At 42.3% G+C, this 27,810-nt stretch overlaps 1 protein-coding gene across 2 annotated transcripts in view; it reads left to right on the plus strand.

Moving 5' to 3' along the window:
* The first annotated feature begins 2,947 nt into the window (after positions 1–2,947).
* Positions 2,948–27,810, plus strand: part of DUSP22 (dual specificity phosphatase 22) — a 65,741-nt gene continuing 40,878 nt past the window's right edge. The window contains exons 1-3 of one of the 2 annotated variants that reach the window (XM_045007346.1): positions 2,948–3,297; positions 10,705–10,738; positions 23,109–23,191. In XM_045007346.1, the coding sequence (XP_044863281.1) occupies positions 3,277–3,297; positions 10,705–10,738; positions 23,109–23,191 (138 nt within the window). In that variant the 5' untranslated portion in view covers positions 2,948–3,276. Of the gene's footprint in view, positions 3,298–5,335; positions 5,382–10,704; positions 10,739–23,108; positions 23,192–27,810 lie in introns of those variants that run through there. The other variant, XM_045007347.1, reaches the window with a different exon arrangement.

Below are 27,810 nucleotides of genomic sequence, written 5' to 3' on the forward strand. Positions count from 1 at the left end.
GAAAGATGTGAACAAATTGGAGAAAGTCCAAAGGAGAGCAACAAAAATGTTTAAAGGTCTAGAAAACATGTCCGATGGAGAAAAATTGAAAAAACTGGGTGTGTTTAGTCTGGAGAGGAGAAGATGGAGGAGGGACATAAGTCTTCAAGTATGTAAAAGGTTGTTATAAAGAGGGTGATAAATTGTTTTTCTTATCCACTGAGGACAGGAAAAGAAGTAATAGGCTTAAACTGCAGCAAGGGAGATTTAGGTTAGACATTAGGAATAACTTTCTAACTGTATCAGTAGTTAAGCACTGGAACAAATTTCCTAGGGAGGTTTTGGAATCTCCATCACTGGCGATTTTTAAGAACCGGTTAGACAAACATGTGTCAGGGATGGTACAGAATGCAGGGAGCTGTAATAGATGACCTACCGAAGTATTTTCCAGTTCTACATTTCTATATTATACTCTGGGGGGAATTCTGCACCAAAAAAATTAAAAATTCTGCGCAGGATATTTTAAAATTCTGCATATTTTATTAGTCAAAATAGCACAATATAATCAGGCCAGTTTCAATTATTTTGGTAATTTATTTCAAAATACCTGTCAGCAAGTATGTCTAACAATATAGACAAGGAAAAAGATTCAGAAAATGTTTTTTGACAAATAGATTCCTTATTAGGCATATTAATGCCAAACGATGTATCTTTGTTGACAGCTATCTTCTGTTTCAGTGAAACTAAATGTTTCATTTAAACAAAATCATTATACAAAAGTATGTTATACAAAAGTATTGTAACGACCTGGCCTAAAAGGAGGCTACCATCCTTAAGGACTGTTTTGTGTCTGTCAAGCCTTGTCCAAGTTCAAACTTCTGTGTGTAGTATAAGGTTTTTGGGTCATGCCACTGTAATGGGACGGGGGTTGGTGAGTTGTGGTAGTTTAATTGTAGGATAGCCCGGGGTTAGCATGGGGAAGGGAGACTGAGGGTAAATTGCGTGTGTATGTGGGTTGGGTTGTGTATGTGGATTGCCAGCCAACACTCATTCATCTCTGGAGGTGGTATGCAAGCCCTCAGGCTGGAGCGGAGAGGGATGGGGTCAAGCTGGCAGGGAATACATAAGGTTTTTACTTTGAGCCTTGCTCATGTGTGTGCAAAGACATTACGTGTATATGTAACTAATACATTTGAAATGCAAAACCAGAAAAAACACATTTTGGTGGAAATCACAAATTCTGCATGAAAATATAAAATTCTGCAGGGAACATTAATTCTGTGCAAATTCTCCATTGTGCAGTGGTGCAGAATTCCAGGAGAAGTAATGTTATGGCAAATGGCAATTAATTTATTCTGAGCCTACATTTCAGAAAAATACTGTAACAAAATACATTTGGGGGAGCATTGCCAATGAAATATTCAAGACTGTTTCTATTCTCCATTGGTTGAGTAGCTCTTTGGTATTATTTAGGCACAAGGGTGGGGAGGAGTGAGGCACTAAGTACTGCACACAGACCAATTTATGCTCTTCTCCTTCAACAGAACTGCTGTCACCAGAAAATGACACAAGGAATAACACCGTAGGGCATTTAGACAGCTAGGGCCTTGGCTTGACTATATTAAAGCAGTGATTCTCAAACTTTCCAAACAACTGTGCCAGTTTATCAGACTAAGGGCTTAATTCTGTTACACACTGAAGTCAATGGAACTTCTGGTTTTGACTTCAACAGGAGCAGGATCAAACTTTAAGACCTTGGCTATACCAGCCATTGCCTCCATTTAATTCTCATCTGCCATTTAATTGTGCACATATTAAACAACTAGGGAGCTTGTTGTTAGCACTTCAGGATCCATGCTTTCAGGCAGAGTCGGTGGGCGCACAGTTTACAGGGGCTATTCAAAAATGGTGTGAAATGAAGTCGGAAGCCCGTGGAATGATGGGAGGGAAAGAACTGCATCTTGGGATGGAGAGCACACCTCCAGGATGCACTGCGATCTGTTCTCAGAGCTCCCAGCGGCAAAGGGTGGTGAGCTGCACAGAGGGATAGCTACCCACAATGCAATGCTCTATCGATGCAAGAGCACCAACCGTGGACACGCTCCGCCAACACAAGGATCATTGTGTGGGTGTGCACAATGGATGTAATTAAAGCGGCTTATGATTGTTGATGTAACTTAAGTCAACTTAACTTTGGAGGGTAGATCTGTCCTAAGGCCTGGTCTACACGACAAAAATAGGTCAACCTCACAGCATGGCTCAGGGCTGTGAACAATTTCACACCCTGTGTGACACCTAAGCAGCCCCAAGCTTCCATCAACCTAGCCAGCACCTCTCTGAGATGTGGATTTACTATCGCAACAGAAGAACCCCTTCCGTGGCGGTAGTGTCTATATTACAGCCCTACTGGAAATACAGGCAGATCCTGGAAAAGCTGGGATGGGGGCGGGGAGGGGGGGTGTCACAGGGGCTTTACAGAGACCCTAGTCCTTGCAAACCACTGTACACATCAGCATAAAGCTCAGTCAGCAGCGATTTCCTGGCATAAGGCCCTGAATAGAAGGTTGTTTTTTTTTCCTGTTTTTCTTTTTTAAACCCAAGCCTGATTTGCATAAACAGCAAGAAATAGGTTTGATTATTTCAATGTGGCAACTTGTGTTATTTTGGCCCTGGCTGCTGAGAAACCAAACAACCTCCCGCCTCATCCCACACACGCGAAGCACCAGCCACCGCCGCTTACTCACCCTTCCAGGAATGAGAGTGGGCAGGACGCACCCTAGTCTGGCTCCGCGTGTGCTACAGGCGGAGGAGGGCTGGGGTCGCTTTGCACGGCGGGACCTGTAGTTTTCTCAGGCGGGTCTCGGCGGGGGGAGCCGGCAGCGGCGGAACTACAAGCCCCAGAGCAGCCCGCGGGCGGGGCAGGGGAGCCTCCTAGGCGTCCGGGCTCTAATCACACGTGGGGGTGGCGAGCCCTGCAAACAGAAGGGCGAGAGCCGGTTCCTGGCAATGAAGCCCCGGTGACTGGTTCAGCTGTTCTCCCGTGCAGCGAGGGCTAGGGGCAGCCAAGCGGAAAACCTCCTCTGATCACAAGGCATCTAGGAGAAAAGCCTAGGCACGCTGGGGGCAGAGATGATCCTGAGCGCTCCAGCTAAGAACTGGCAGTAAACCCCTTACCCCCCACACACTCTCATCACAGGGCAAACACTTCCCCGTGCACACTGACCTGCAGCGTGCAAGCAAGCGTAGCCTGCAGCCCAGCCTTCTCCCGTGGTACTAAAGTTCAGTCCGCTTAGAGCCATGGGGAATGGGATGAACAAGGTAATGCTGCTGCTTATTGTTATTCGTTGTGTGCATGTGCGTCGGGGTGTGCAGGGCTCCTCGGGATCGAAAAGCTACTGTAAAGATAAATCCACCGCCGCCCCATAGCCTGCCCTCCCCCTCCCTGCTTTGTGCTGCAGTAAACATCCTTATACAATGAGGGGTAAACGAGCCGTTGCTACAGGAGTTTATGGACAGCTGAGGTCAAATGTGGTTTTTCTGCCTAACTTTAATTTTGGTTTTTGGGGAAGGGAAGGAGATGATAGCTGAAATTCCCCCTGGGGGCGCGTTTCCTGGTTAGCAATCTGCAGCTGCCATGCATGCACGATGATTTGGTTTCAGCTGGTACTAAGTAGGTCTTTCTTCCTTCCTCACCCTGCAAAATACATTTGCTGTAGACTAGTTTAGCAACGTGGGAGAGCTAGATAATTCTGCTCCCGATCCCTGAGCCCTCACGCGCCTTTATAAACCTGCTGCCCACATGACTAGTATTCAGGGCGTATATGTGTATTTCTCGGTTGTCGTTTCCTTGTTGTTTGTGTGTTTCTCGGTTTTGCACGAGAAGACGGAAATGTCTCAGGCAGCCAGAGTCCTTACAGCTACCTAGATGTTCAAGGAGTATTCTGGGCACCCCCTTTAAAACCATCCATCACGCAGAGGAGGGGTAGGAAGATCAAGATGCCAGACTTGTTGGAAGCTGCTGGAGGAAAATAAATGGCGTTCTTTATGTTTCGAAATCTCCTAGGCATCTAACAGTTCCACAGTTATCTTCCCCCCACCCCCACCCCCGAGTCAGTCTCAGGATATGTTGTGTTATTCCATATGCCTTGAAGAAGCCAAGTCAAAAACCTGTTTCGTGATTGTTGTGGTTCTTGGCTCTTTTGCTGTATTATTTGTTTTCTTAAGTGGTTTTTTGGGTGTTACCTATAAGAAATATTTGAATTTCTATAACTATCAGGATTTTCCTAGCTGATACTATTCAGCATAGAGGAATCTGGATGTCTCTTTCTTTTCTCTTCCAGCATCAGTTCTTTTTGTGTTCAGACACTTGTTTAATGCAAGTTAATTAGATTTTCAAACTAAGATATGGAGGCTGATTGTTTACTGATTACTATATATTTTGCCTCACATTTACTATTGGGGGTGTCAAGGATCCCACTTTTGATGCATCTCTGTCTAGCACTTGAGGGCCATGTGATTAATAGACTGAACATGAGGCTGGAAGCCAGGATTTCCTGGCTCTGACACTGACTTGCTGTGAGGCCTTGGGCAAGTCACTGAGGACCTGATCCTGGGCCCATTGATGTTAATGGATGCAGGATCAGATCTTTAACCCCTCCACATTTGTTTTCCCGTCTGCAAAATGGGAATAAATAACACATACCTGCCTTATCTGTGACTTTGGGGAAGTGTGGTCAATTGAAAATCAATTATGGATCTCCCTCTGCTTTATTTGGGCTATTTAGGACATAACCTTCTAATTACTTTGCTTTTACAGATGGTGGGTGGCCAGCACTTCTTGAAAAGCAGGTCCATTTTAATGTATCTCAGATTGGGTACCCAAAAATTGAGGTGCCCAAAATCCGGAGTCATTTTTGAAGATTTTGAGTGCTGGTTTTATTCTTAGAATCATTAGAATGTGGCACCAAGTATATTGCCTTTTCTGTCTGTCTTGTGAGCCAGCAGTAGCACAAGGGATTAAGAGAGGCTTGGAATCATCAAAGCTGATTGTTGGACGCATGTGGCCCCCTGAGTCATCAATGCCTCTCAGTACCAGTGACATTAGTTGGTAATTTGAGTGCTTCTTGCAGTGTAGCCATATATGATGGAGACTGCAGAGGGACATGACTTGAGCAGCTCATCAGATGGTGGATTATTTCAATTAGGATAATCTCTTTGTACTGAAGCCAAGAGAGGATTAATTGTTGCCCCTAATGGCTCAGGAATTGAAAAACTCCGGAGACTGCTACAGCTGCTGTTGGTACTTGAGCCCTTGTCACTGTTGTGTGTTCTAGTCATGAGTGCAGTGGGGTTCCTATGTTTTTTGTTTAATTAGAAATGTGGTATACATGTATTTCATAGTAGTAAGTGCACCTGATTTTATATGGGTTTTGGGGCTTATAGAAAGGCTTGCAGAGGACTGGGGCACTTTTTGTCTGTTACACCTTGTGCTACCCATTTTAGCAAAAAATGGGTGTGCTTTGTTGTTCTCAAGCCCGGCATCTAGTCATCCACCGGATTCTTCCAAAGTAAATTGAAAGCATTTGTTCATAGTATTATTCCCATGCAACACAACTATGGGAAAATGGCTGGCTAGCAAGCCCTCTCTGACTGCAAATTCACCACTTAACTGCAATTAATTTTCAGTGCCTTCTGTCTTTAACCTCTTCAGTTGAGGGCTAAAATCCTGCAGATTTTTTTCTTCACTTAGGGCTTGGCTACACTTACAAGTTGCAGCGCTGGTGGAGGCTTTCCAGCGCTGCAACAACACCCCGTCCACACTTGCAGGGCACAACCAGCGCTGCAACTCCCTGGTTGCAGCGCTGGAGGATTAAGTCCTAAATGTTGGGAGACTCTTTAGTGAAGAGATAGGGAGATAAGATCACCCCTGCATCTGCATCTTCATTTCATTCAACCCCTCTAGCACTCCAGATTACCCGAAGCAACCAGCTCCCCTCTTTCACCCAAGCCCCACTTCTCCCCATATAAGCACTGCTCACTCACCATTTCGTGGCTTCTGTAGTGTTATGCGTGTGGGTAAAAGAATGCTTAAATAAGAACTCACTCCCTCAGTGTAACAATTCATGTCTGGAGATAGTGGATACAATGCTGCCCGTGTTAAATGTTGTCATTTCTGTTTCTACAGTGACCTTGACTACTGGACTGCCCAGATGTTCAACATCACAGAGGCTTCAAAATTTGAGAAAAAATCCCCGAAAGAGCAAAGAAGACATGCTGAAAACTGTTCTTAATCAGTCTGCTCGAGAGAGTAAGGACTTGAAGGATTGGCGAGAGAAAGAAAGCAGGACACGCAAGAGAAATGCAGTGGCCAAGAGGAAAACCACGGAGCGGCTGCTAAGCATCCTGGAGCGCCAAGCGGAGTCTATAGAGTCACTCGTTGCCATGCAAGCAGAGCACTACCGCCCAGCGGGCTTTTAAACGCCCAAAAGCACACTCCACAGTCATTCTTCACTTAGCCTATCTTCTGTCACAGTAGTTTCTAGAGATCTTTCCTACTCCAGTCAGAAATGGTTCCAGTGATGGGCTTTCCACCACTTCTGTGGGAAGACTATTCTGCAGTCCAACTGATCTGATTGCTAGAGTTTTTCTTATAGACTACATTTTCCTTTTCTTAATCTAGCTCCCCATGCTGTATCTCTGGCATTGGTTTTAGTTCAAGGTTCATGTTGATTTCTGTGTTTCAAAATCCTGCAGGACCTTAGAAACCCCCTCTTCTTCATTTTGAAGTTTGGCAGCTGAGATCAGGTGGGAGATAAGGCTCAAACAGATCTGTGAGCAAGGTATTCTTAATGAAAGGCATTCTCAGTGAAGAGCCTTCCACTGGGATTCATTCCTTTTTTGTCTGATACCCTAAAGATCAATTAACTGTATGTTGCAACATCTTTTTATTCACTCAGGCTTTCTTGAAGGGATGATGTAAGTCTCAGTATTTCATGGGGGGCAGGTTCTTTTAGTGGCATTGTTAAAATGGCAACTTGGATTTATTAGCGTAGATGTATTTAATTGTTATAATTCATGTGCTTAATGATCTTGTAATAAGTGCCCTATATAAATTGATTTACATTTCTTATAAATTATCCTTTTTATTAAATGCAATCTAGATGGTTACAGCTGATGTAAATAGGTCTATTGATTTCCATGGAACTATGTCAATTTACATCAGGTGAGGATCTGGTCCATCGACCTATGTGACTTTCCTGTGAGGCTTAGTGAAATAGGCTAATCCTCTTGTTCTTGCCCTGCATGACATTATCTTCTCATAATCTCTGCACAAAACCCATTAAACTGCAGTGAATTTCCATGGATTGCTTAATAGATATTAGTCAAAACAACTTTATGCAGTAAGTTATGTTAATATAGTCTGAGAGTATGTGTCTATTTAGAAAATAATGGGGCATTCAGACATCCACTTAAAAGATTTATGTATCTGAAGAATTACGAGGAGGTTGATAAGTATCAGTAGCTCTCTCTTGAAGGGCTCTGCCATCACAATATTTATTCTTTTGACTTTCCCATTAATGCAATTAAGAACGGATGACTGACTTAGATGTTCTTGGTGATTGGTGGCAAAGTAGAGATCTTGTCCATGGTTGTATTTACTAAATAGCATTTGCTTCATATTGTGTTTCAGCTCATATGAAGAGTTCTTGTTTTATTCACAAAGCAGTGGTTGAAAAGTTCATGATATAGCCACCCTTCTCTCCTCCTCCCCCCACATTCTCACTCTTCTCTCACACAAACACCCATCCATCACTCTTATGTGGTTCTAATCCTCCCTTCTCCATAGTCTGAAATTGCACCTGCTGAAGTCAGTGTGAGATGAGAGAGCTGAAAGTTCCCAACCATAGCATAGTGCTGAAACATTAGTAAGCACTATAGGAAGAGTCACTTTTTTCCAGGTAGCTTTCCCCTTTGGTAAGGTTTCATTCTTGTAGAATGACTCCTGAGGCAGCCTCTTCCTTGCAAGTCATTTTAATTTCCTTTATTGGTTTCATAATGCACAAATACACACTTCTGGGTTTTTTTTCCACCTTCACTGAGGACATCATATTTAAAGAGCATCTTCCTTTTTATTCCTCCTCGAGTCTGTCCCTCTACCCAGTCTTGGCATTTTCTCTTTACCACTAGGGTTAGAAAACATAATGACTAGAATATAAACTCTAATCCTCTTTTGGGAATATACGCTTGGTATATAAATGCTGCAGTACAGTCTAAAATATTATAGCAAAGCACAGTGTTACTGTGATATTTGAGTATCAGAGGGGTAACCGTGTTAGTCTGGATCTGTAAAAGCGGCAAAGAGTCCTGTGGCACCTTATAGACTAACAGATGTATTGGAGCATGAGCTTTCATAGGTGAATACCCACTTCGTAGGATGCATGTGATATTTGAGTTCATCGCTACACATACAGAATATTGCGTTTGTATTTGGAACTTTAAGCTCACACTGAGGTATTTGGTTGGGTTGGGTTGTTGAATTTTGTGCCATTGTGATTTGTTTGGAAGCATACTATGCCAGCAGTTGCTGGCCCTTCACTCATGCCACAGGTACAATACTCCTGAGAGAAGCTGCTAATGTGCTGTCTCCCCACCCTCACTCTGAAACAGAGGCAATGGCCCACATCTGTTTAACTAGGAGAGACTCAAGCTGTGTCTGAGACACAACCACATCTTCAATTTTTTTTAGAGTACCATGAGTGGGGTTTGGGTTTTTTCCCCAAGCATGTTTGAGAGAGAGTGAAAAGTTTCAGGGCTGGGTCCCCAAAGTGGTCCATACTAAGGAGACCAAATTACATGCACTCTTAAACAGGGCTTTGGAGCGGAGCCTGGAGCTGGAGTGCGGAGCAGCTCCAGAGCAGTGGAGCTGCAGGTTTTTGCTTGGAGCTGGAGCGAAGCTGGAGCACAGCTCCAAAGCCCTGCTCTTGAAGTAATGACTTTCTAGATGGGTCAGACTCTGCCCTCTTTGTAAAGGATGTTAATTAGTAAAACTCAAAAAGAGATAAATCGTGAGAACGCATTTGCTGTGTTATACTTGCAGGTCTCTGTTTGCATAGGTTTTTGTCAAACATTGTCAGCTTTGGTTCATGTGATTTTGCAACCCTTGACTTTTGCTTAAGTTTCACGTTCCTTCAGATCTCAGTATGGCAAAAGCAAAAATAAAAACTAAATGGATGAGTGTCGTTCAGCTCTGTATATGGTTAAGGGAATTGCAAAGGTTCTTTGGGTCCCGGCAACACGGCCTTCTAGAGCTGTTGACTCGATTGAATGCTAGGGTTAGATAAGATGTGACCTGACGTGGAGAGGAAATATCAGTTAAAGATGTAGGGGAGGGAGGTTCATGCAAAATAATGTTGGCCTGAAAGTGTGGCTCTTTTGTTTTCTGGCCTGATTAACGCTTACTAGGCCATTGTCAAAGATTGTTTTTTGTTTGTGGAACCAGTATGCTAAAGCATGCTGGAAACTAATTTACAGTCCCATATGCTGTGCTCTTACACTCCGTGACACAAATCATGTCACTTTTCTACAAGATGGTGGTTGTGAAGAAAGGGCTCAAATGCCAATCCCTGGCGAAAGTGCTTCATACCTTTTAGGACTTCCGGATTGCTGGACTGAGCAAAATGGGTGGAGTTTTTCCTTTAAATAGCAGCGCTAGAGAGATTGTTGATGCAGTCGTGATGACATTAGGGTGTTGCTAAGGCATTAGGAAGTCGGTGTTGACATGTCATTGATGGTGGTATGCTTTGCATGCGTGTTAAGGAAAATGGATCATGTATTTTAGCTACCTTGTTTTAGCTTCTTCAGAGGAATTAGATGTTGGTCATAGATGTCCAGGTGTCTGTCATGCAGTGGGAGAGAACAAAGGTTTTACTTTTGAGTTGTGGTGTGTTCCTTTCTTTCATATATGCTCTTTTGTGTTTTGGCTTCAGTTCAGAGGAGGTTTATGAAAGGGTGGGAATGGGTAACATCACAATGTTAACCACATGTACTCAGACTGCACAGAGCTGGCCCTGAAGCAGACCTTGAAACTCCCAAGTTAAAGAAAGTAATGTAACTGAGAACAGCCAGAGTTTATGGGAGCGCTGCTGAGGCGCACATAGTTCAGAGGAGGGAAGTGTGGAAGTGCAACTGAGTGACTTAAATATAAGAAATCACTGCAAACAGCACTTATGAACAGAGTGAGAATCAATGAAAGAGTACCCTATTGCAATGTAGGGTGACAGTGGTCTGACTTGCCTTCTTCCGCTTCAAGAACTACAAGATCTGTTGGATTTTATTTTTCAGTCCCTTCTGACTTGTTCTGTGTCCTTAGCCAAGTCACTTAACCTTTTTTGTGTTTGTTTCCTCATTGATTCAATAAGGATAATACATTACAACAAGGGTTTTACAAGGCCTATTTTGGAGATCCTTGGGTAGAAGATGGTGTATAACCGTCAAATATTACCATCAACCCCTAGTTATGTTGGAAACATTTCGAAGTTCAGCATGCCTGAAGCATTATAGAATGGGAAAGTTGCAAGGAGAAATACATAATGCTGCCAGCACCTTTAGATTCTATTAGACAATAGTCTGCAACAGAAATATGTTCCATCCTGTATGCAAATCGAACATTGTAGAACTGTGCTACCACAAGACCTCTATATCTGATACTATATTTCTTTCTCACAGATTCTGCCTGGCTTGTTCCTTGGCAACTTTAAAGGTAAGATTAGTTTAATGGTTACAATTTAGGATTGCTTAAGTCTGAAAAAGTGTTGGGCCATACGTAGCCCTCCAGTATTTGCTAAAATCTGTGCAAGTTCTTTATCTCCATTTTGCTTAATTTCTGAATCTACCTGCTAGCACTAAAAAGAGAATTGTTTTCTCTGTCATCTGTACACTGCACTGCACAACTGGTTAAAAATGCACACACTCTCCTGGGAGCATGCTTCACCTAGAATTCCCAAATGTTGGCCTCTGTTGTAAATTGGTTCTGCACTTTGCAGACTGGCCTGTGAGCCAGGCCATTTTTGTAAGCCCTCCTCATTATTAGTGGCTTAATTTGCCTCCAATTCATAGCTCTCATTATTGTGGTTATAGATCAGAACCGTTCAGGAGCCCTATTATAAATGCTTGTGAAACTGACAGATACAGAGTTTGATGCCCGAGTATCAGGATGCCGTGTCTATATTGTAGACTCAGACCTGTTCTCCCTCTCTTTGTGTGGTTTTTATTTTCCATTTGATTTTAACCTAGCACTTTTAGAGCCTTATCTTTAAGAAAGTTAAGGTTGAGAGAAGTCCTGGGCACCCAGCAGCTCCCACTGACTGTAATTACTTATTGTTAAGTATTTGGGACAGGGACCATCTGTTCATTACATATGTGCACAGCGCCTAGCACAGAGGAGCCGCGATCCAGCTTGGGGTCTCTAGGTGCTATTGCAATACCACCAATAAATAACCAGCAACATCATCTACCTAGAGCTATGCTTAGTTGTGAGCAGCAGGCGTGTTGCTGAGTGGCGACTGCACATGCCTCCATATATTTGGTCTGCTCACATGACTGGACAAGGTCTGTTCCTTTCATTTCATATTTAGGTGGTGCTGCACCAATATTTCTGCCCCCCACCCCGCTCGCTCCTGTGAAGTATTTGGTAGCATGAACCTACAACAGGATAGTGGCATTGTTTGTATCTGATCCTGCCATCCCTTGTTGACAGGGGGACGGGATTGCAGGGTTCACTTTAGCATCCTGAGAGTTATTTTGCTCCCCTTCCTGTGTGGAGCATCTTTGGAATGAGCCCAGAGGTGCAGGATGAGTTTGAGGGGCATTCCTACGCCAGGTGACAAACATGAAGATGGTGCTGGGCTGCGTGGGATGGAGGGAAGTTGGTTGTGTCAACTGTGTGGGTGAGGGATGGAGGGGAAGGAGATGAGAGTGCAGGCAATGATAAGTTTGTGATGGGATACAGGGACTGGAAACAAAGGGTACGTCTACACTACGGGATTATTCCGATTTTACATAAACCGGTTTTGTAAAACAGACTGTATAAAGTCGAGTGCACGCGGCCACACTAAGCACATTAATTCGGCGGTGTGCGTCCATGTACTGAGGCTAGCGTTGATTTCCGGAGCGTTGCACTGTGGGTAGCTATCCCGTAGCTATCCCATAGTTCCCGCAGTCTCCCCTGCCCATTGGAATTCTGGGTTGAGATCCCAGTGCAAAAACAGTGTCGCGGGTGATTCTGGGTAAATGTCGTCACTCAGTCCTTCCTCCCTGAAAGCAACGGCAGACAATCATTTCATGCCCTTTTTCCCTGGATTGGGAGCTCAGCCAAGAATGCAAATGCTTTTCGGAGACTGCGAGGACTGTGGGATAGCTGGAGTCCTCAGTACGCTTCTCACGCAGTACTGTGCTGTGGCCTCTGTCTATCATAGCCAGGAGATTTTTTCAAATGCTTTGTCATTTCGTCTTCTGTAACGGAGCTGTGATAGAACAGATTTGTCTCCCCATACAGCGATCAGATCCAGTATCTCCCGTACGGTCCATGCTGGAGCTCTTTTTGGATTTGGGACTGCATCACCACCCGTGCTGATCAGAGCTCCACGCTGGGCAAACAGGAAATGAAATTCAAAGGTTCGCGGGGCTTTTCCTGTCTACCTGGCCAGTGCATCCGAGTTCAGATTGCTTTCCAGAGCGGTCACAATGGTGCACTGTGGGATACCACCCGGAGGCCAATACCATCGATTTGTGGCCACACTAACCCTAATCTGACATGGCAATACCGATTTCAGCGCTACTCCTCTCGTCGGGGAGGAGTACAGAAATCGGTTTAAAGAGCCCTTTATATCGATATAAAGGGCCTCATTGTGTGGACGGGTGCAGGGTTAAATCGGTTTAACACTGCTAAATTTGGTTTAAACGTGTAGTGTAGACCAGGCCAAAGATACAGAAATCAGAAGGGGCGGGTGGGGGGTTGGAAGGAGAAAATAAGGAGGGAAAAAGGGAGAAAACCCAGAGACAGTGCATCTTCTTAGCTGAGGCAGTGCCTTCTGCTTGTGACAGAGCTAATCTTGGCCTCACTGCTGGATGAGACAAAGTGGGAGAGGACTGGAGAGGAATGGATGATATCTCGCATTTTCATGTGAGATTGCTTCAGTTTTTCAAAGTGCAGTGTGTGGGGGAGGGGCCCCGGATTTGCCCATAGCGCACGGTGTGTGACTCTGAAACTGTCCCTATCGTCATGCCAGCCGTGGTGGCAAAACTTTTGATAATACTCCCAAGAGAGTGAAACTCAGACCCAGCATCTGTTTCTCAGTGTGGTACTGTTTTCACCCACTGAGTGACTGAGGCAATGCAAGATGAAGGGGAGTAGGCCAAGGTTGCAGAGTGAGTCAGCACCTCAGCCCAGATTAGATCCTAGAACCCTTCTGGCTTGTCATGCTGTAACCATTCAGCTACGTGCCTTGCAAATGGTCTATAAATGGTATGTCAAATAACTTTTAGCATGATAAAAACGTGGTGTTAATGAAGGTGGGGTGAGTGTGTAGTATTGGGATCCAGTTAAAAATAAATGAAGCTAAAGTGCATCAGCTATTTCATATCTGGAGGGAGGGGGAAGGGCTGGTGTCAGTATGAATGTCTGTGCTTCAGCGATTATCGCTGTTTGTTAATAAAAATAAAGGTGGGTTTTTTAAATGGCCTTTGCTTACATAGTATCTAATCAATACTCTCCACCATTGTGAGGTCATGTCAGTAGGTAATTGATCTCTGAGTTAGTTACATTCCTGGAGCAGAACAGAGACAATTGCTGTTAAAGAGGCAAGGTGGGTGAGGTAATTTATTTTATTGGGCCAACTTTTGCTGGAGAAAGAGACCAGCTTTCAAGCCACACTGAGTTCTTAGGACATTGTACCTTTGCCAGACCAATAGAAAAGCTCTATGTATGCTCAAAAGCTTGTCTCTTTCACTAACAGAAGTTGGTCCAATAAACGATATTACCTCATTTACTTTGTGCATGGATAGAACAACTACTTTAATGAATATAGTTAATAATCTTTGAATTTCTAAAACAAATTTCTAAACAGTCTAATAATGCTAATAGCAACAGTGACAGACAGCTTTGCAAAGTAATACAATGCTGCTGAAACAAGGCAAATATAAGCTTGCCACTATAAACATTCCTAGAGGAATTTGATTACTGAGTTCTTTTGCAAGTGTTCTGATTTATATTACATGCAGTGTATGAAAGACAGGACAAGATTTTGAATAGTGAGTAGTGATTTGGGTGCTGGATTTGAGACACCCATATTCAGAGAGTTGGTGCTCAGTGCTTTCTGACAATTGGGTCCTTCTGTAGTATCCCATGCCTAGAAAGCTTGGGTTTTGCAAGTGATTTTTTTGAATATAAAAAATGTGTGATACAACAGACTCCCCTTGAACTGTGATTTTTATCATCTTTCACAGCTGAATAGTGCTGTGCTAGGTTAGTAATTGCATGGGAAACCTTTAAGGAAACTGAGATGCTATGGGAAGTGGTATGAGTGATTCAAGCATACTCATCAAAACTGATGCAATACCCCAGCATTATGTTAGAGGGTGCTGTGCTTCTGGAAGTTCCATTGTTTGGAAGGGACAATGAATGTTCTGACCATGGAATCTTTCACCAGACTAGCACTCTGACTTGGTAGTTATGTAGAACCTGTCTTTCAGGGCTCCTGAATTGCTGTTCTGAAGTGAAGCTTCCAATTGTCTATGTAAGGTAAATAGATGCAGACATGTTTAACTTATGGGTAAACTGAGGCACGATTTATGAAATGGTTGCAGAGCAAGTCAGTGGTATGGATGGGGACAGAACTCAGGAGTCCTGACTTGCAGGCCACTGCTCTAATCTTTAGACAGACTGCTTCAGGCAGAGTGAGAGTGTTTTTAAAGCATCTTGGGATCCTTGGGAATGGAAAGCTTTGTGTAGTACTGATTCAGGAAATCATTGAAGTCCATAGGACTTTAAGCATGTACTTACAATATTTTTCTGAAGAGAGATGGATTTAGGAACTTAAGAGATTTCTTGAATTGGGACCTTAACTAAAAATTTAAAACTGAATTGCATTCCTAAGATACAAACTGTTCAGGAGAATGTGCATCCAGAGAGCTTGGCAATTCAAGCAGAACTGCTGTCTTTCTTACAAAATACTGAGGAAGAGTTCACCTTTAAACCCCAGGAGAAAATTAATCTTACAGATTGATTATCTTCTGGGTTTCCTTTTGTTCAGGAGCAAGGCCTTGCCCTGTCTAAAGTCCATGGGATTGGTAGCTTGGTAAGAGATGTGGTGGTGGAGGGGCTGAAGGTGAGAAGAAGCTCTCTTCAAATTAAATCCCTGTGCCCCCCTCTGATCTGAAAGAATTTTGGTCTGTCAAATGGAAATCAAAGTCCTGCAGTCCACTCAGAAGCTAGTGTTATCTCCCTTGATGAAGTGCAAAGCTGTCAGTCAATAGCTGGGGGTCTGAAAGCCCCCATAAGCCTTTATTCCCACACGAAAGCTGGTGTCCGCTGTGTGGCAATGGACAGCTTTCTGTATTCCCATCAGAAGAAATTTCTTGTTTTTCTAATACCCTGGTGGGACAGTGAGGTTTTTGCCTCTTTTCCCATGCAGCAGTAGGGAAATATTTTTCATCTGCACGAGTGCCAGCTGGTCTTTCAGGTGCAATTGATTCCAAAAACCAGGGCTCAATAAATTGTAATAAGAGTTAAAGGCCACACAGTTCTTCAAGCTTGAATACAAAGCAATACATATCCTTTCTGCTTGCAAACATGTTTGGAAGATTTGAGTTTTTCCAATGGAATATTTGGGGGATTTTCGATTCTGAGGGGAAAGCCGCAATGTGAGGCTTAATTCCCCCAAAGAGTCCAGTGGCACTATGGATGAAGTGAAGAGCTTAGGTGAAGTTTCCACTCTTCCTGTTCCTCAACATAAGATGCAGTTCACAGCAAATGATTCTGCTGTGTTCACAGTGCTATTGAATTCCTCTGAATAAGCTTGTTCAAGGTTCTTTCAAGAAAAGTTCCCATTTAGGCCCATTTGGGGTTCAGCCTTCAAGAAAGAAGACTGGGTTAGTATCTTTCAATATTGCTCTCCTGGATTCACAGATGATCTAGATTTACAGGCTAGTACAGCTAAAGCTTCAAATGTGGATTGCCCTAGGAAGGGAAGAAGGTTCAGGGTAGAGCCCTGTGTGGGATTATTGTTTTAATCCTGCTCCTGTCCTGCCCTGTAATTCCCACTCCCACCTGCTCCCATATTGTTTCTTGCATTTTTATCCTGCTCTCACCCACAAAAATCTTAGATCCAACAAAGCCCACGAGAGAGACCAATTTCCCCCATGCTACTTTTTTTTTAAAGTCTGTTAATGTATTTTATTTATCTATCTATCTATCTATCTACACCTCTACATTTATATTTATAAATGGAATTCAGACACAATTTTTACCATTAAAAGAATAAAACAAATCTTGCTTAAACCATGCAAAAAATACTTTAATTCCTGTTGTAATAGACATCAAATATTTTTATTCCTTGCTTAAATTTATGTATTAAAACCTTTATTTAAAAAAAGATAAATTACTGAAATTCTATTTAATGACAAACTGATGAGATTTAGTGTTTTCCCGCAAATTACCACAGTCTGTTTTGTCCCGTTCTCTCCCTCCCCACCCCCCCACCCCCGTCTCCCCTGCCCCAACTAAAACTGCCTGCAACAAAGTACATTTTACCTGCTCCTGCTATTATGGCAGCGAGTCCTGCGGGATCCATGGGATCCCAGTCCTGCTGCAGAGCTCTAGTTCAGGGGCACCCTTTTTAGCCAACTAGTCTTCCCTCCTTCCCCTTTACAATGGAACTACTTAGTATTTTGAACAAGTTTATTTACAGGAATTAAAGCTTCAGGATCAGGAAGGGTGGAAGTTTTGCCTAGGCACTCAATTTGTTCTGTGACATCATTGCATATTATGGATGGAACTAAGTGTGTCCTTTGGAACCATGGGGAGCGAGGGGAGGCAGGAAACAATCCTCAGTGGGAGCTGTGGGCACAAACGCCAACTTTCCTTGGCAGTGCTGGGTGCTCGCGCCCCCCTCCCAGCCCTTCCCTGACTCTGCCCCATCCCTGCCCCTGTTGGACCCCCACAAATCCCTGCCTCTTCCCCGAGCATGCTGCGTTCCTCCTCCCCCCTCCCTCCCAGCGCTTGCACCTCGAAACAGCTGTTTCACGGGAGGGAGAAACGTGGCGCGCTCAGGGGAGGAGGCGGAGGTGAGCTGGGGTGGGGGGGCTGGGCGGGGAGCTGCCGGTGGGTGCAGAGCACCCACCAATTTTTCCTTGTGGGTGCTCCAGCCCCAGAGCATCCACGGAGTCATCGCCTATGGCTGTGGGTGCTCAGTATCTCCGAAAACTAGGCAGTTTTATGTAATAGGGTTGCCAACTTTCTAATCCCTGAAAACCGAACATCCCTGCCCCGCCCCTTCCCCAAGGGTCTGCCCTCTGCCCCACCTGTCCCGTCCCCCCGTTGCGCGCGCTCCACCCCGTCGCTCACTCCCCCGTTCCCTGGGACTCACCTACTGCCTGTAGATCCAGCCTGGGAGGAGCTGATGCGGAGCCGGCACAGCGGGGCATGGCAGAGGTCAGTCCCCGGAGTGAGGGGGTGAGGAAATCAGGGGAAGGGGACAGGCCTCCCGTCCCTGACAGCACCAGTATGTACTTTGGAGCTTGGTCTGGGAGCCAGACAGTTCTTTTGGTTAGGCTGCTGGGGGGCAGGAAGAGCAGCAGCTGCTAAGCAGAGCCGCTCCTCCAGGCTCCTGCTGATCTTCCCGCCTCCAGTGGTGGAGGCTGGTTACTGCAGGTAACCAAACTTTTAGCGGCTGGTCAGCTGTGTTGACCGGATGCTGCCAGTTTCCCTTTTCGACCAGATGTTCTGGTTGAAAACCAACCACCTGGCAAACCTATTATGTACATATGCCTAACTAAGGTACCAAAATTTGAAAGTTTTGGCCTAGGCCTCCAGCCAGTTCTTCTCAAAAATACCTTCAGGGTGAAAAGATGTGTTCTTAGCATGTGTTAAAATCCTAGTGAAGGCAAGGCAGTTTGTAGTTTTCAAATGTATTCACAGGTTGAGCTAAACGCTAGCGGGAAGCCGAGAGTTTGCCTCAAGCTGCTAACGTGATAAAACTACAGCTGGCTTGTCTTCACTAGGGTTTTACCTCATTAGATGTGTTAGTTTAACACATGGTAAGAGCACACCTTTTTTTTTTCCTAGTGAAGGCAAGGCTGCAGGCTTGTGTTTGGAGGAGGGAGAGAGACTGCATACGAAGAGGACAGTGTATGGTGAGAAGAAAAGTAATAGCCCACCCCTCTCCCCCCAACCCCAAGAAATACAAATCTAGTTTGAGCTAATCTCATTGATCTGATTATTTTAGCTGTGGGATGCCTCACAGTCTGATGCCACAGACTTGGACCGGCATCAACGTAATTGGCTTTCTCCACCAGAATCGTTTTGGTTTTACTGGATAAGAAGGGATGGGAAAACTCTAGATATTTTGAAGGAAGGGGAGGTGACAAAATCTTAGGGAAAATTCTTTTCCTGTCATTCGAATGAAAGGGAAATAGTTTTCACCACGCATGTCTTGAAGGGATTATTAATGATGAGTTGGGTCTGCCTATCTACTTACATGGCCCCATCACCTCAGTATTGAAGATCCTCCCAATGGTTAATGAATATATTCTCAGAGGAACCTTGTGGGGTAGGGGAAGTACTATCTCCATTTTACACATGGGGCACAGGAAGTGTGTGGTACAGTGGGGACTCAATCCAGATTCTACCAATCCTGTTCCAGTGCCTTAACTACAGAATTAATCTTCCTCCTTTGGCTATGTGGCTGTGACCCTGTCCGTACTAGTACGAGGGGCTACAGCTAAGAGCGTGGAAGACAATGAAGCAAAAGAAACCTAGGCTGAATGTGGAGGGAAGGGGAAGAGGAGAAAGGGGGAAATGTATCAAGTTATGCGAGGAAGGACTTTCCCAAGGAAACTGGTTGATGCCCCCCCCCCCATGAGTCGAGAGGTTTTAAATTATATTGGATGAAGCATTAGACAGCCTGCTGTAGGGAAGAATCTTGCGCAGGACCTAAACGGATAGGTTAGAGGTGACCTAATAGATTTCTTTTAGTTCTGATTTCTAAGAGAGTGCATCTAACACTGTGACCTTGGAACATCAGCCTGCTTTGTATGGTGCAGTACTATAGTGATTTGCTAAATAATGAGTCAGAATTACAGTTCTAGCACTGAATGTTCTTGCTTTTTGGTTCCTTAATGTAACAATTTTAGATATGAATTTGAACATACATCTCTATTATGCAGAAATATTGTGAGCAGTCTGTATAGCTACTGAGGGCAGCTTCTAAATCTTGTCTGTTATATCAGTGATTTGCAGTGGGGAGAAGCAAGGGAATTTCCCCTCTCTCAATTATCTATTCCATGGGTCTAGAGACTTCGATAACTTGCCAGCCAGGGACTGTATTTTTTTCCCTCCTCTATATATTTTCTGTTGCTTGAATTGTGTATTCTGTGAACTGCTATTTATCTTGGCATTGTTTGTAGTGTTGTTGTAGCTCTGTTGGTCCCCGGGTATTTGAGAGACAAGGTGGGTAAGGGAAAAGATATTACCTCACCCACCTCTTTGATCTTGGTACACAGCTTCAGGATTGTTGTGTGGTTCTCCTGCCCTCTTCTATGAATACCCCAAAACACTGTCTTACTATACAGCGTTGATTTTATTGAACTTCAGTTAACTGAAGCACTAAAACGTTGCAAGGGTAGTACTGTGTGTTCTTAATGACACTGCTAGCCAGTCAACTTTTAAAGGGAACCATTTGTGTTTTAAAGCTGGCTGGGCTGCAAAGCTGCTTGTCTTGCCAGGGCTTTGGGAACCTGGATCACCGTTTCTCCTGAGCCATTAGCCTTCTTTTAAACTATAATTTATTTGTCTTACACTAGCACTAATTGTGATCAGAGCCCAACTATGCTAGGCACTGTATAAACACATAATAAAAGATGATTCTGCCTTGAAAACCTTATTAAATTGACAAGACAGCTAATGATGGGGAGGGGGAAATGAAGGCATATAGAGATGAAGTGACTTGCTCAAGGCTACATTTAGGACAGTGTCCAAACCACATCTCTTGTGTCCCAGTCCAGCGTCCTATCCACTGGAAAATGCTACCTCCCTAAAACTAAAATTGAGGTTTCAGGTAGCTGGCCCAGAAATATGCAACTATGTTTGGAGAGTGCACAGTACAGACTTAAAAGCCCAACTGGGCTGGCTTTTGTAGTTTTCCAAAGCCTTCACTTTACAGGTGGTCTCTGAGACCTTAGAATAATCAAGGATGCACTTACTATTATTAACAACTCTGTTCCTCTGAAGGTCTGGCAAGTAACAGTGGCTGTACCAGCAAGTCTCATAGTTATCTTTGGAAGTGCTCGTTCTTGTTATGAAGAGAATTTAAATTCTTTCAGGTATTTGGTGCTGAATTCTGTCTGAAATGGTGACATGGGAATCCAAATGAATAAACATCTATTCTGTAGTCACACATACTGGACCTTCAGAGTAGGTGAAACTAGACAGTTTTGATTTTTCTTTGATTTTTAGAGCTGCAAAGACCTTTTAAGATAAGTATTTCTCATAATCGGGTATGGACTTATTAACTCTATTTCATTGTGTTCAGATACTTGGCATTTTGTCTGTTGGCCAATATGATTAAATGCCACCTTCTGCTTTCTGATTTAAAAAGGGTATTGAAACTTCATAGTGGAGAGTAATGACTCGAATTAAGAGATGCTGATTGATCTTTTGCACGTACATAAAGAACGTACAGGTGATATTATTGTTATTTTTGTACCAAGGAAGAGCCGGTTTGAAACCTTTTGTGGTCTGTGCTTTTTTTAATCTATTTAACCAGGCTAACATAAACTGATTGTATAGGCTGGTTTTAAGACAGGTGTCCACATCACAAAGAACACTGTCATAAATGACATGTATGGCAGCCTTTCCCAGTCAAGAGATCAAGATTAGAGAGAAACTGAACAAACCAGGGTCCTTCCTCCTGGTCTTGCTGATGAGCCAGTGTAGGAAGTTGCACTGTGGCTACAGATTTCAGTCTCCAGAGTTGTTGATTTTAACTCTGTTCATGTAGACATGATCCAACTACATTTCTTTAAAACGTCAGGCTTTAACCTGCATTCCAGTTCTGAGCACGTAATTGTAATTCTGAATAGTCATGCACCTATAATTAAGGGTTCAAGATTAAACGTCACCTTGGAAAAATTTCTTCCTCAAATTTACTTAATAAAATGTATTAAATTGTACTAAATAAAATCTGATTTATTTAGTACAATGCTTTCTTATTTTTGATGTAACTTGATTAAAGATGTGGTTTGGTACCTCTCCCATGTTGAAACTTATCAAATCTCTTTATAAGCACTGGCCAAACTTAATAGGAGTAGAGCCTGTATGGTATGTTTCAGGTGCTACATCCCTCTCTAGTAGCTAGTCTACAGAGAATAAGAACCCAGTATTGCTATTAGCTAACAGTACTCCAGAAGCTGAAGTGGCAGTGGCCTTTGCTTTTTTTTCACAGATTTACTCCTCACTGGTGACTATTAAACTTTTAATCTTGTTTTAAACACCTCGGGCAAAGACTCTATCATACTTTTGTTTGTGAAGGTTACTCTGTGTGTGTTTTTTGAATAATGCATAGTGACTACATGACGGGGCACTATGATGTAAAGGCTTTGTTGGGATGGCTACTTTTACCCATGAGTGGAGCTGGTTGAAGTAATGAGAAATTTCAAAATTCAAAAGTTGATTAAATTGTTATAAATTTCCCTTCCCCCGTGTTATTCTGCTTCCTATAGAGCTAATAGAAATTTTGTGAGTTTTGATGAAATGTTGAATATTTGGGTGTGGGCGGGGGAGATTACGATTTTTGTTTTGTTTTTAAACTTTTCCCCACCAATTTTCCCAGTGAGTTTTGCAGGTCATCTAAAACAAATGTCTATAAAATTGTAATACCACATTTTCATTTATACACACACACACATATATATATATATGTGTGTGTGTGTGTGTCGCATATTATACAAAAAATTGAGGAATATTTTATATATATATACACACGCACACACATGCCCACGCGCGGCCACACACACACTATTTCTTGTATTCCTTTGTTGGTAAAATCAAAAGTCCAACTGTACAAATCTTGGATGGAGAAGAAAATAATAAATGTAAGTCCCCTCTAAAAAAAACTCTAACATTATTTTTCTAGACATGAAATGTGATTTCTTAGGGTCTTCCAGGATTAGAAGCAACTGGGGTGCATTTTCTTGGGAAGCTGGGAATTTCTCCTGTCCAGTGTAAGAAATCTCCTGTTTCTAACTCTGCAAAATTGTGAGATATCAGACCTTAAACCTTTCATGACTGAATATTGCCTACCTTGGCCAGTGTAAATTGTCCGTAGGGTTGGTGGAAGGGGACAGGAAGGTGGGATTCTCTATGTGGAAGGTAGAAGGAACATTTGTATGGTAAATTGATCTTAAACAACAATGGCAGTTTTGAAGGTGCTTAGTGCTACAGGGTTTGAAATGTAAGAATAAATCCTAGTGGAGATGGATTAGTATTAGTGGGCAGAGAATAGGCAAGACAGTCAAAGGTGTAAAATGCAAGTTATCACATGGCTCTGAAATGTATCATATGTCTGTTATCTGCATACATGTGGTGTGTGTGACACACACAGATAGATACACTCAATTTTCAGATGCAAAATGTGTGAAACTGTTCCCTAAATTATCAAGTCATGTTTTCTTAAGCTTGTTCTTTATATAGTATATCATTTGCTTTGGAGTTCATTTTTTTCCCCTTCCTGTCTTTTTGAATGTGTTGTTTTTAGAAGAACTTCACAGATGATCATGATTCTCAACATGTGTGAGAGAACTAGGAACAGCTTTTTAAGAGAAACTTAAAAAAATAATCTTTTTTCCCCCCACTACAGATGCTCGAGATGCGGAGCAACTGAGCAAGAATAATGTTACACACATTCTGTCAATCCATGACGGTGCTAGGCCAATGCTTGAGGTAAGGGGGAATCCATCATAGCTCTAGTTAACCTGAACATGAAATAATGGCCTGCCAACCTTCACTTAATTTGATCCTTATTACAGTTGTTTGACACAATTTTCCATATTTTCTCTTGGAAACATTTGGCAGTCATAGTTTTGTGAGTCAGTCACAGTTTTCATCACTGGTATTGTTACAACAGGCAATCCAGCTGTCAAAGGAGGATTCAGTTACAGTGTTTTATTGATTGACATTCTGTTTTATCAGAGAGACAAGGTGGGGGAGGTAATATCTTTTACTGGACCTACTTCTGTTGGTGAGAGTGCACGTTCTTAGCCCAGTAGCAGAGGTAACTAAACATTCTGTGTTGATTTCTAGGATGTTTAAAACCCCATAACATGCCCCTTGCTAACACTGCACAGCAAATTATTTGTGCAAGAGGCTTCAAATCCTTTTCTATCTAAAATCTAATTATCCAGGCTTGACAAAAAAAAATACCATTGCCTATTAGCCTGGAGGGAATACACCTGTGCTGCTACACCCCAAAAAACCGCTCATTCAATTTACATGGGCAGATATTTGCCCCCTCTGCAGATTAATGCTTTCCTTCTCCCATTTTACTTTCATCTACATATTGTAAACGTTCGCACCACAGAAGATGACTTCTGGTGCTGCTGCCGCTACTGCTCTCCTTCTGAGCCTACATGGCTCTCTCTAGTTCTGTTCCCCTCTAGTAAAAAAGAGCAATGGATTCAGCCACTCACTTCAGCAAAATTTCCATTTGACCTGGCAAGCCAGTGAATAGTTTTTGTTTTTTTAAAGCTTGGATAACCTATATATTCATACCTGGGGAAAGAAGGGTTGCCAATTTTGGTTGGATGTATTCCTGGAGGTTTCATCACATGACATAATTTTGTAATTTAAAAAAAAAAATATTTAATTCCTGGAGACTCCAGGACAATCCTGTAGGGTTGACAGCCCTAGGGGAAAGAACAGTTAAAGGTGAACTGGAATTTGAAGATTGTCTTTGGGCTCAGTACTGTGGATCAGCAAAGCTAAAACTGTTCTCTTTGTTGAGTGTGTGTGTTTGACTGACTTATTAAGGTGTGCCTACTGCACGGTCTAAAAGCATATTGAATTTCAAGACTGCTGTTAACTGGAGTGATATACAGTTGCACTCACTAAGGAAGATGTAATCACACTTTTTTGTCTGTGCTGCATGTGTTTCCTCTGGGGTGTTGTCCTCTAAAATAAACAACAGCTTGCTTGTGTCTAGTGTCATGATTTTTCTAGTCAAGGTAGGGGAACTACTCACTGCAGAATCCAGGTGCAGTCACGGTATTCTCAGTCTACAACCTCCTCTCATCTGGAAAACAAATGTTACAATTTGTCTGCAGTTCTTTAAGTAGAAGGAAGATTGCAAGTTCCTTTTGTTTTTCAGTGAAATTATTATTAATTACATTCTAATTCATGGTGTTAATTCAGTAGTCACTTGCAACTAAGTACTTGCTGATGAACGAAGGTTTAGAAAATCTTGTTATAGGACTTCATTAGTTCCATTTAGGTATGATTACTTGTCAGGTTGTAATTAAGATACGCAGAAAACAATATTTAGAGTTTAGGCCTTTTATTATTTATAAATTATATTTTTGCTTTGAAAAGATTAGTAGCTTTATTCCATTCTTAGAGACTCGGGGCTTTTTCTCTTGCCCACTGAAGTCAACGGCAAAGCTCCTATTGACTTCATTGGTGCAGCATTAGGTACCCAGTTCTGTATCTGCTCTGTCAGTGGAAATTCCACTGAAATCATTTTGAGATTAATGCATGGAATGACTGTAAAATCAGACCCTTAGTAAACTTTCCTGTTACATAGATACAGTAGTCACCCCTAAAAATCAAGATGGTAGTTGAATTGACCATTTACCAAAGTTGATTTTTTTTTAATTTCCTATCCTAAGTTTAAGAAATAATGTAACTATTTCACTAAACTTAAATAAACTGTGGGAAGAACTTTTTGTTTTGTTTTTAAAGTGGTAAACATAGTACATTAAAGTGATGGCTGTATTCAGTTAGTTGATGATCAGTAGTATGAAATAATACATTATGTGAAAATGAATTTGAAGTTTTTTTATTGACCAGAGAAATTGTGTTCATCATTCTAGTGACTCATGCTTAAAGGGTCACTGTCACATAGGTTAGCTCTCAAAAATTCTTACAAAACCTACTGTTACCAGGTATTGCTTTTTTTTTTGTAATTTCAGTAATAGTTTTTTGTTTTGATGTAATAATAATTCTTCTGTAGCATTTGAATATTCAACATGGTAGCACCTTGCTAGTGCATGAGAACCAGAAAATGGAATTGACCAGTCTAATTTCATTGTCCATGTTGAGTGAAGAATAAAAGGCAAACAGCTATCATAAATAGCGAATAGTATATTTGGTGTATATTCTAAAATCTAATTTTAATAATCTGTTAATAATGCCAATGAGGACATTTTAAAAATTATTTTTGACCTGAGAATGATTGTGTATTTGAACAAATACCTTCTTAACTTACATTTTCTTGCTCTGTTTCTTGTGTTTTCTGCACTATTAGGAAATATGAAACTTCTGTTGCCCCATAGCTTGCCACATCAGTGAAAATGATTGCCTGCTTGGGGTTCATATAAAAATGCTTTAAGTTTTTTTTCAGGAGAAATAATTGAGAAACCAAAAACTTTTCAGTGGGATTTGCTTTCAGAAACCCTTTCTGGTAAAGTTCAACTCTATAAACCCTCTTATGAGTTTGCTATTTATAGTTAGCTAATTAACAAAGATTAGGCTCGGGAAGCTATTGCTTGCTTTCAAAATGGAATATCTGCAGACAATGTTTTTAAAATAAATAAAGTCTTGTATTCTACTTGTGGTACAACAAAGGCTGAAAACAGCTTTGTAAAGGATTGTTTTTACTCTTTGTAGGGAAGGGTATGGCTACCATATTATAGGTATTAAACTTGACATGGCTTAAATTGGAAAAAAGAGAACATGAATTGAGCAATCTGCCACTGTTGCCTGCTTAGTTCTTTTGCTCTGTATGTAACACTATTTTAATGGAAACTAATGCTATCTTTTTAAAAATAGAGCCTGTAATTAATTTGTTTATGCAGCCCCAATATCGAAGCGATCCAAATGCTGAACACCATCACCATACAGATATTCTAACAACGCATACAGACATTTGTAATTTAAAAAGACGTGCCTAAAAGTTTGTCCGGAGAAAACAGATGGAAGTGATTGTGGTGGATCCAACACAAAAGGGACTACAAAAGATGATAAAGAACGTGAACTACTTGAAATGAGTGCCCTCAATAAATAGGGACACACAGGCCACCATCCTCTATCTACCAGCGTCATTTCTGGTTTTGCCTGGGCAAGGAGTAGGTATCTCTGACGTGTTAGCTCGTCAGTATAAGCCAAGCATTCCTCCAGAGCAGAGGCTGAAGTTGCATGGCCACAGACTATAGTTCATAGATCTGTATGTCACACACAATCCTAGCGTAGAAGAAACTCAGATTCCAGGCCATCACCTCACCAATTTGCTGCTCAGATGCTTCAAATTCTAGATATTAACCCAGTGCTCTCTGGGCATGAGAAACAACAAGGAATCAGTGAGCTGACAGCCTCCTCTAAAAGATAATATCAGTCAGTGATCTGATGGATTCCATGGCAAGAAGGGGATGTCAGCTATGCCTTAGGATCAGTGCCCTCTGATGCAACGAGGAGTAGGCTTTGGGGGTGACACAGGTTTGGAATAGACCAAGCATCAACATGCACAGGTTGATGGGCAGACCTGACTCAGGGGTGTGATCAAGATATCTGAACTTCAGACAAAACCCAGAGGGGAGAACAAGCATGTAACCAGCCCTGATCTTTGCGGTGGGACACCCAGAAAGTCCATGGCTTCCTGGAATAACCAAGCCATTAGAGTTGTTGTCCATATGCACTCTGAAGACAAGAATCTACAAGGACTCTCAGCAATGCCAACACATGCTCCTTAAAGCTAATTTTTACAGCTTTAATTTCTGTTGCTGTGGGCTAAAGGGGGATAAGTTATCACAAAGGACCCAGCGCAAAGCCCGCTGAAGTCTCTCTATTGACTTCTAAGGGCTTTGAATCCCACCAGGTACAACACTGGCAGCAGCAATATGAGCTTTCCCCACACTGTTTCATGGTGGAAGTTCATATTTTATTGTATTCTTGTGTTGCATTCATTGAGGTGCTCATAGCCTGCAATGAGGAGCGCAATATAAATACTGAGAGAGTGCATTTGAGTGCCTTTTATTTTAATAAATGTTGCCCAACTCTGCTTTGGAGCAGGGGTTAGGTAGTTACTATTAGCCTGTCTTCAAGCATTACCTTAGCTTAACAAAAAGAAGGTTAAAGAGTGATTTGATCACTGTCTATAAGGACTTGCCTGGGGAACAGAAATTTGATAATAGAGGGCTCTTTAGTCTACCCGACAAAGGTATATAACAAGATCCAATGTGTGGAAGTTGAAGCTAGACAAATTCAAACTCGAAATTAGATGCACATTTTTCACAGACAGGGTAATTGACCATTGGAACAACTTATCAAGGTTTGTGGTGGGATTTTCCATT

The sequence above is a fragment of the Mauremys mutica genome, chromosome 2 (genome assembly GCF_020497125.1).
Source record: "Mauremys mutica isolate MM-2020 ecotype Southern chromosome 2, ASM2049712v1, whole genome shotgun sequence".
In the NCBI taxonomy this organism is placed as follows: domain Eukaryota; kingdom Metazoa; phylum Chordata; order Testudines; family Geoemydidae; genus Mauremys; species Mauremys mutica.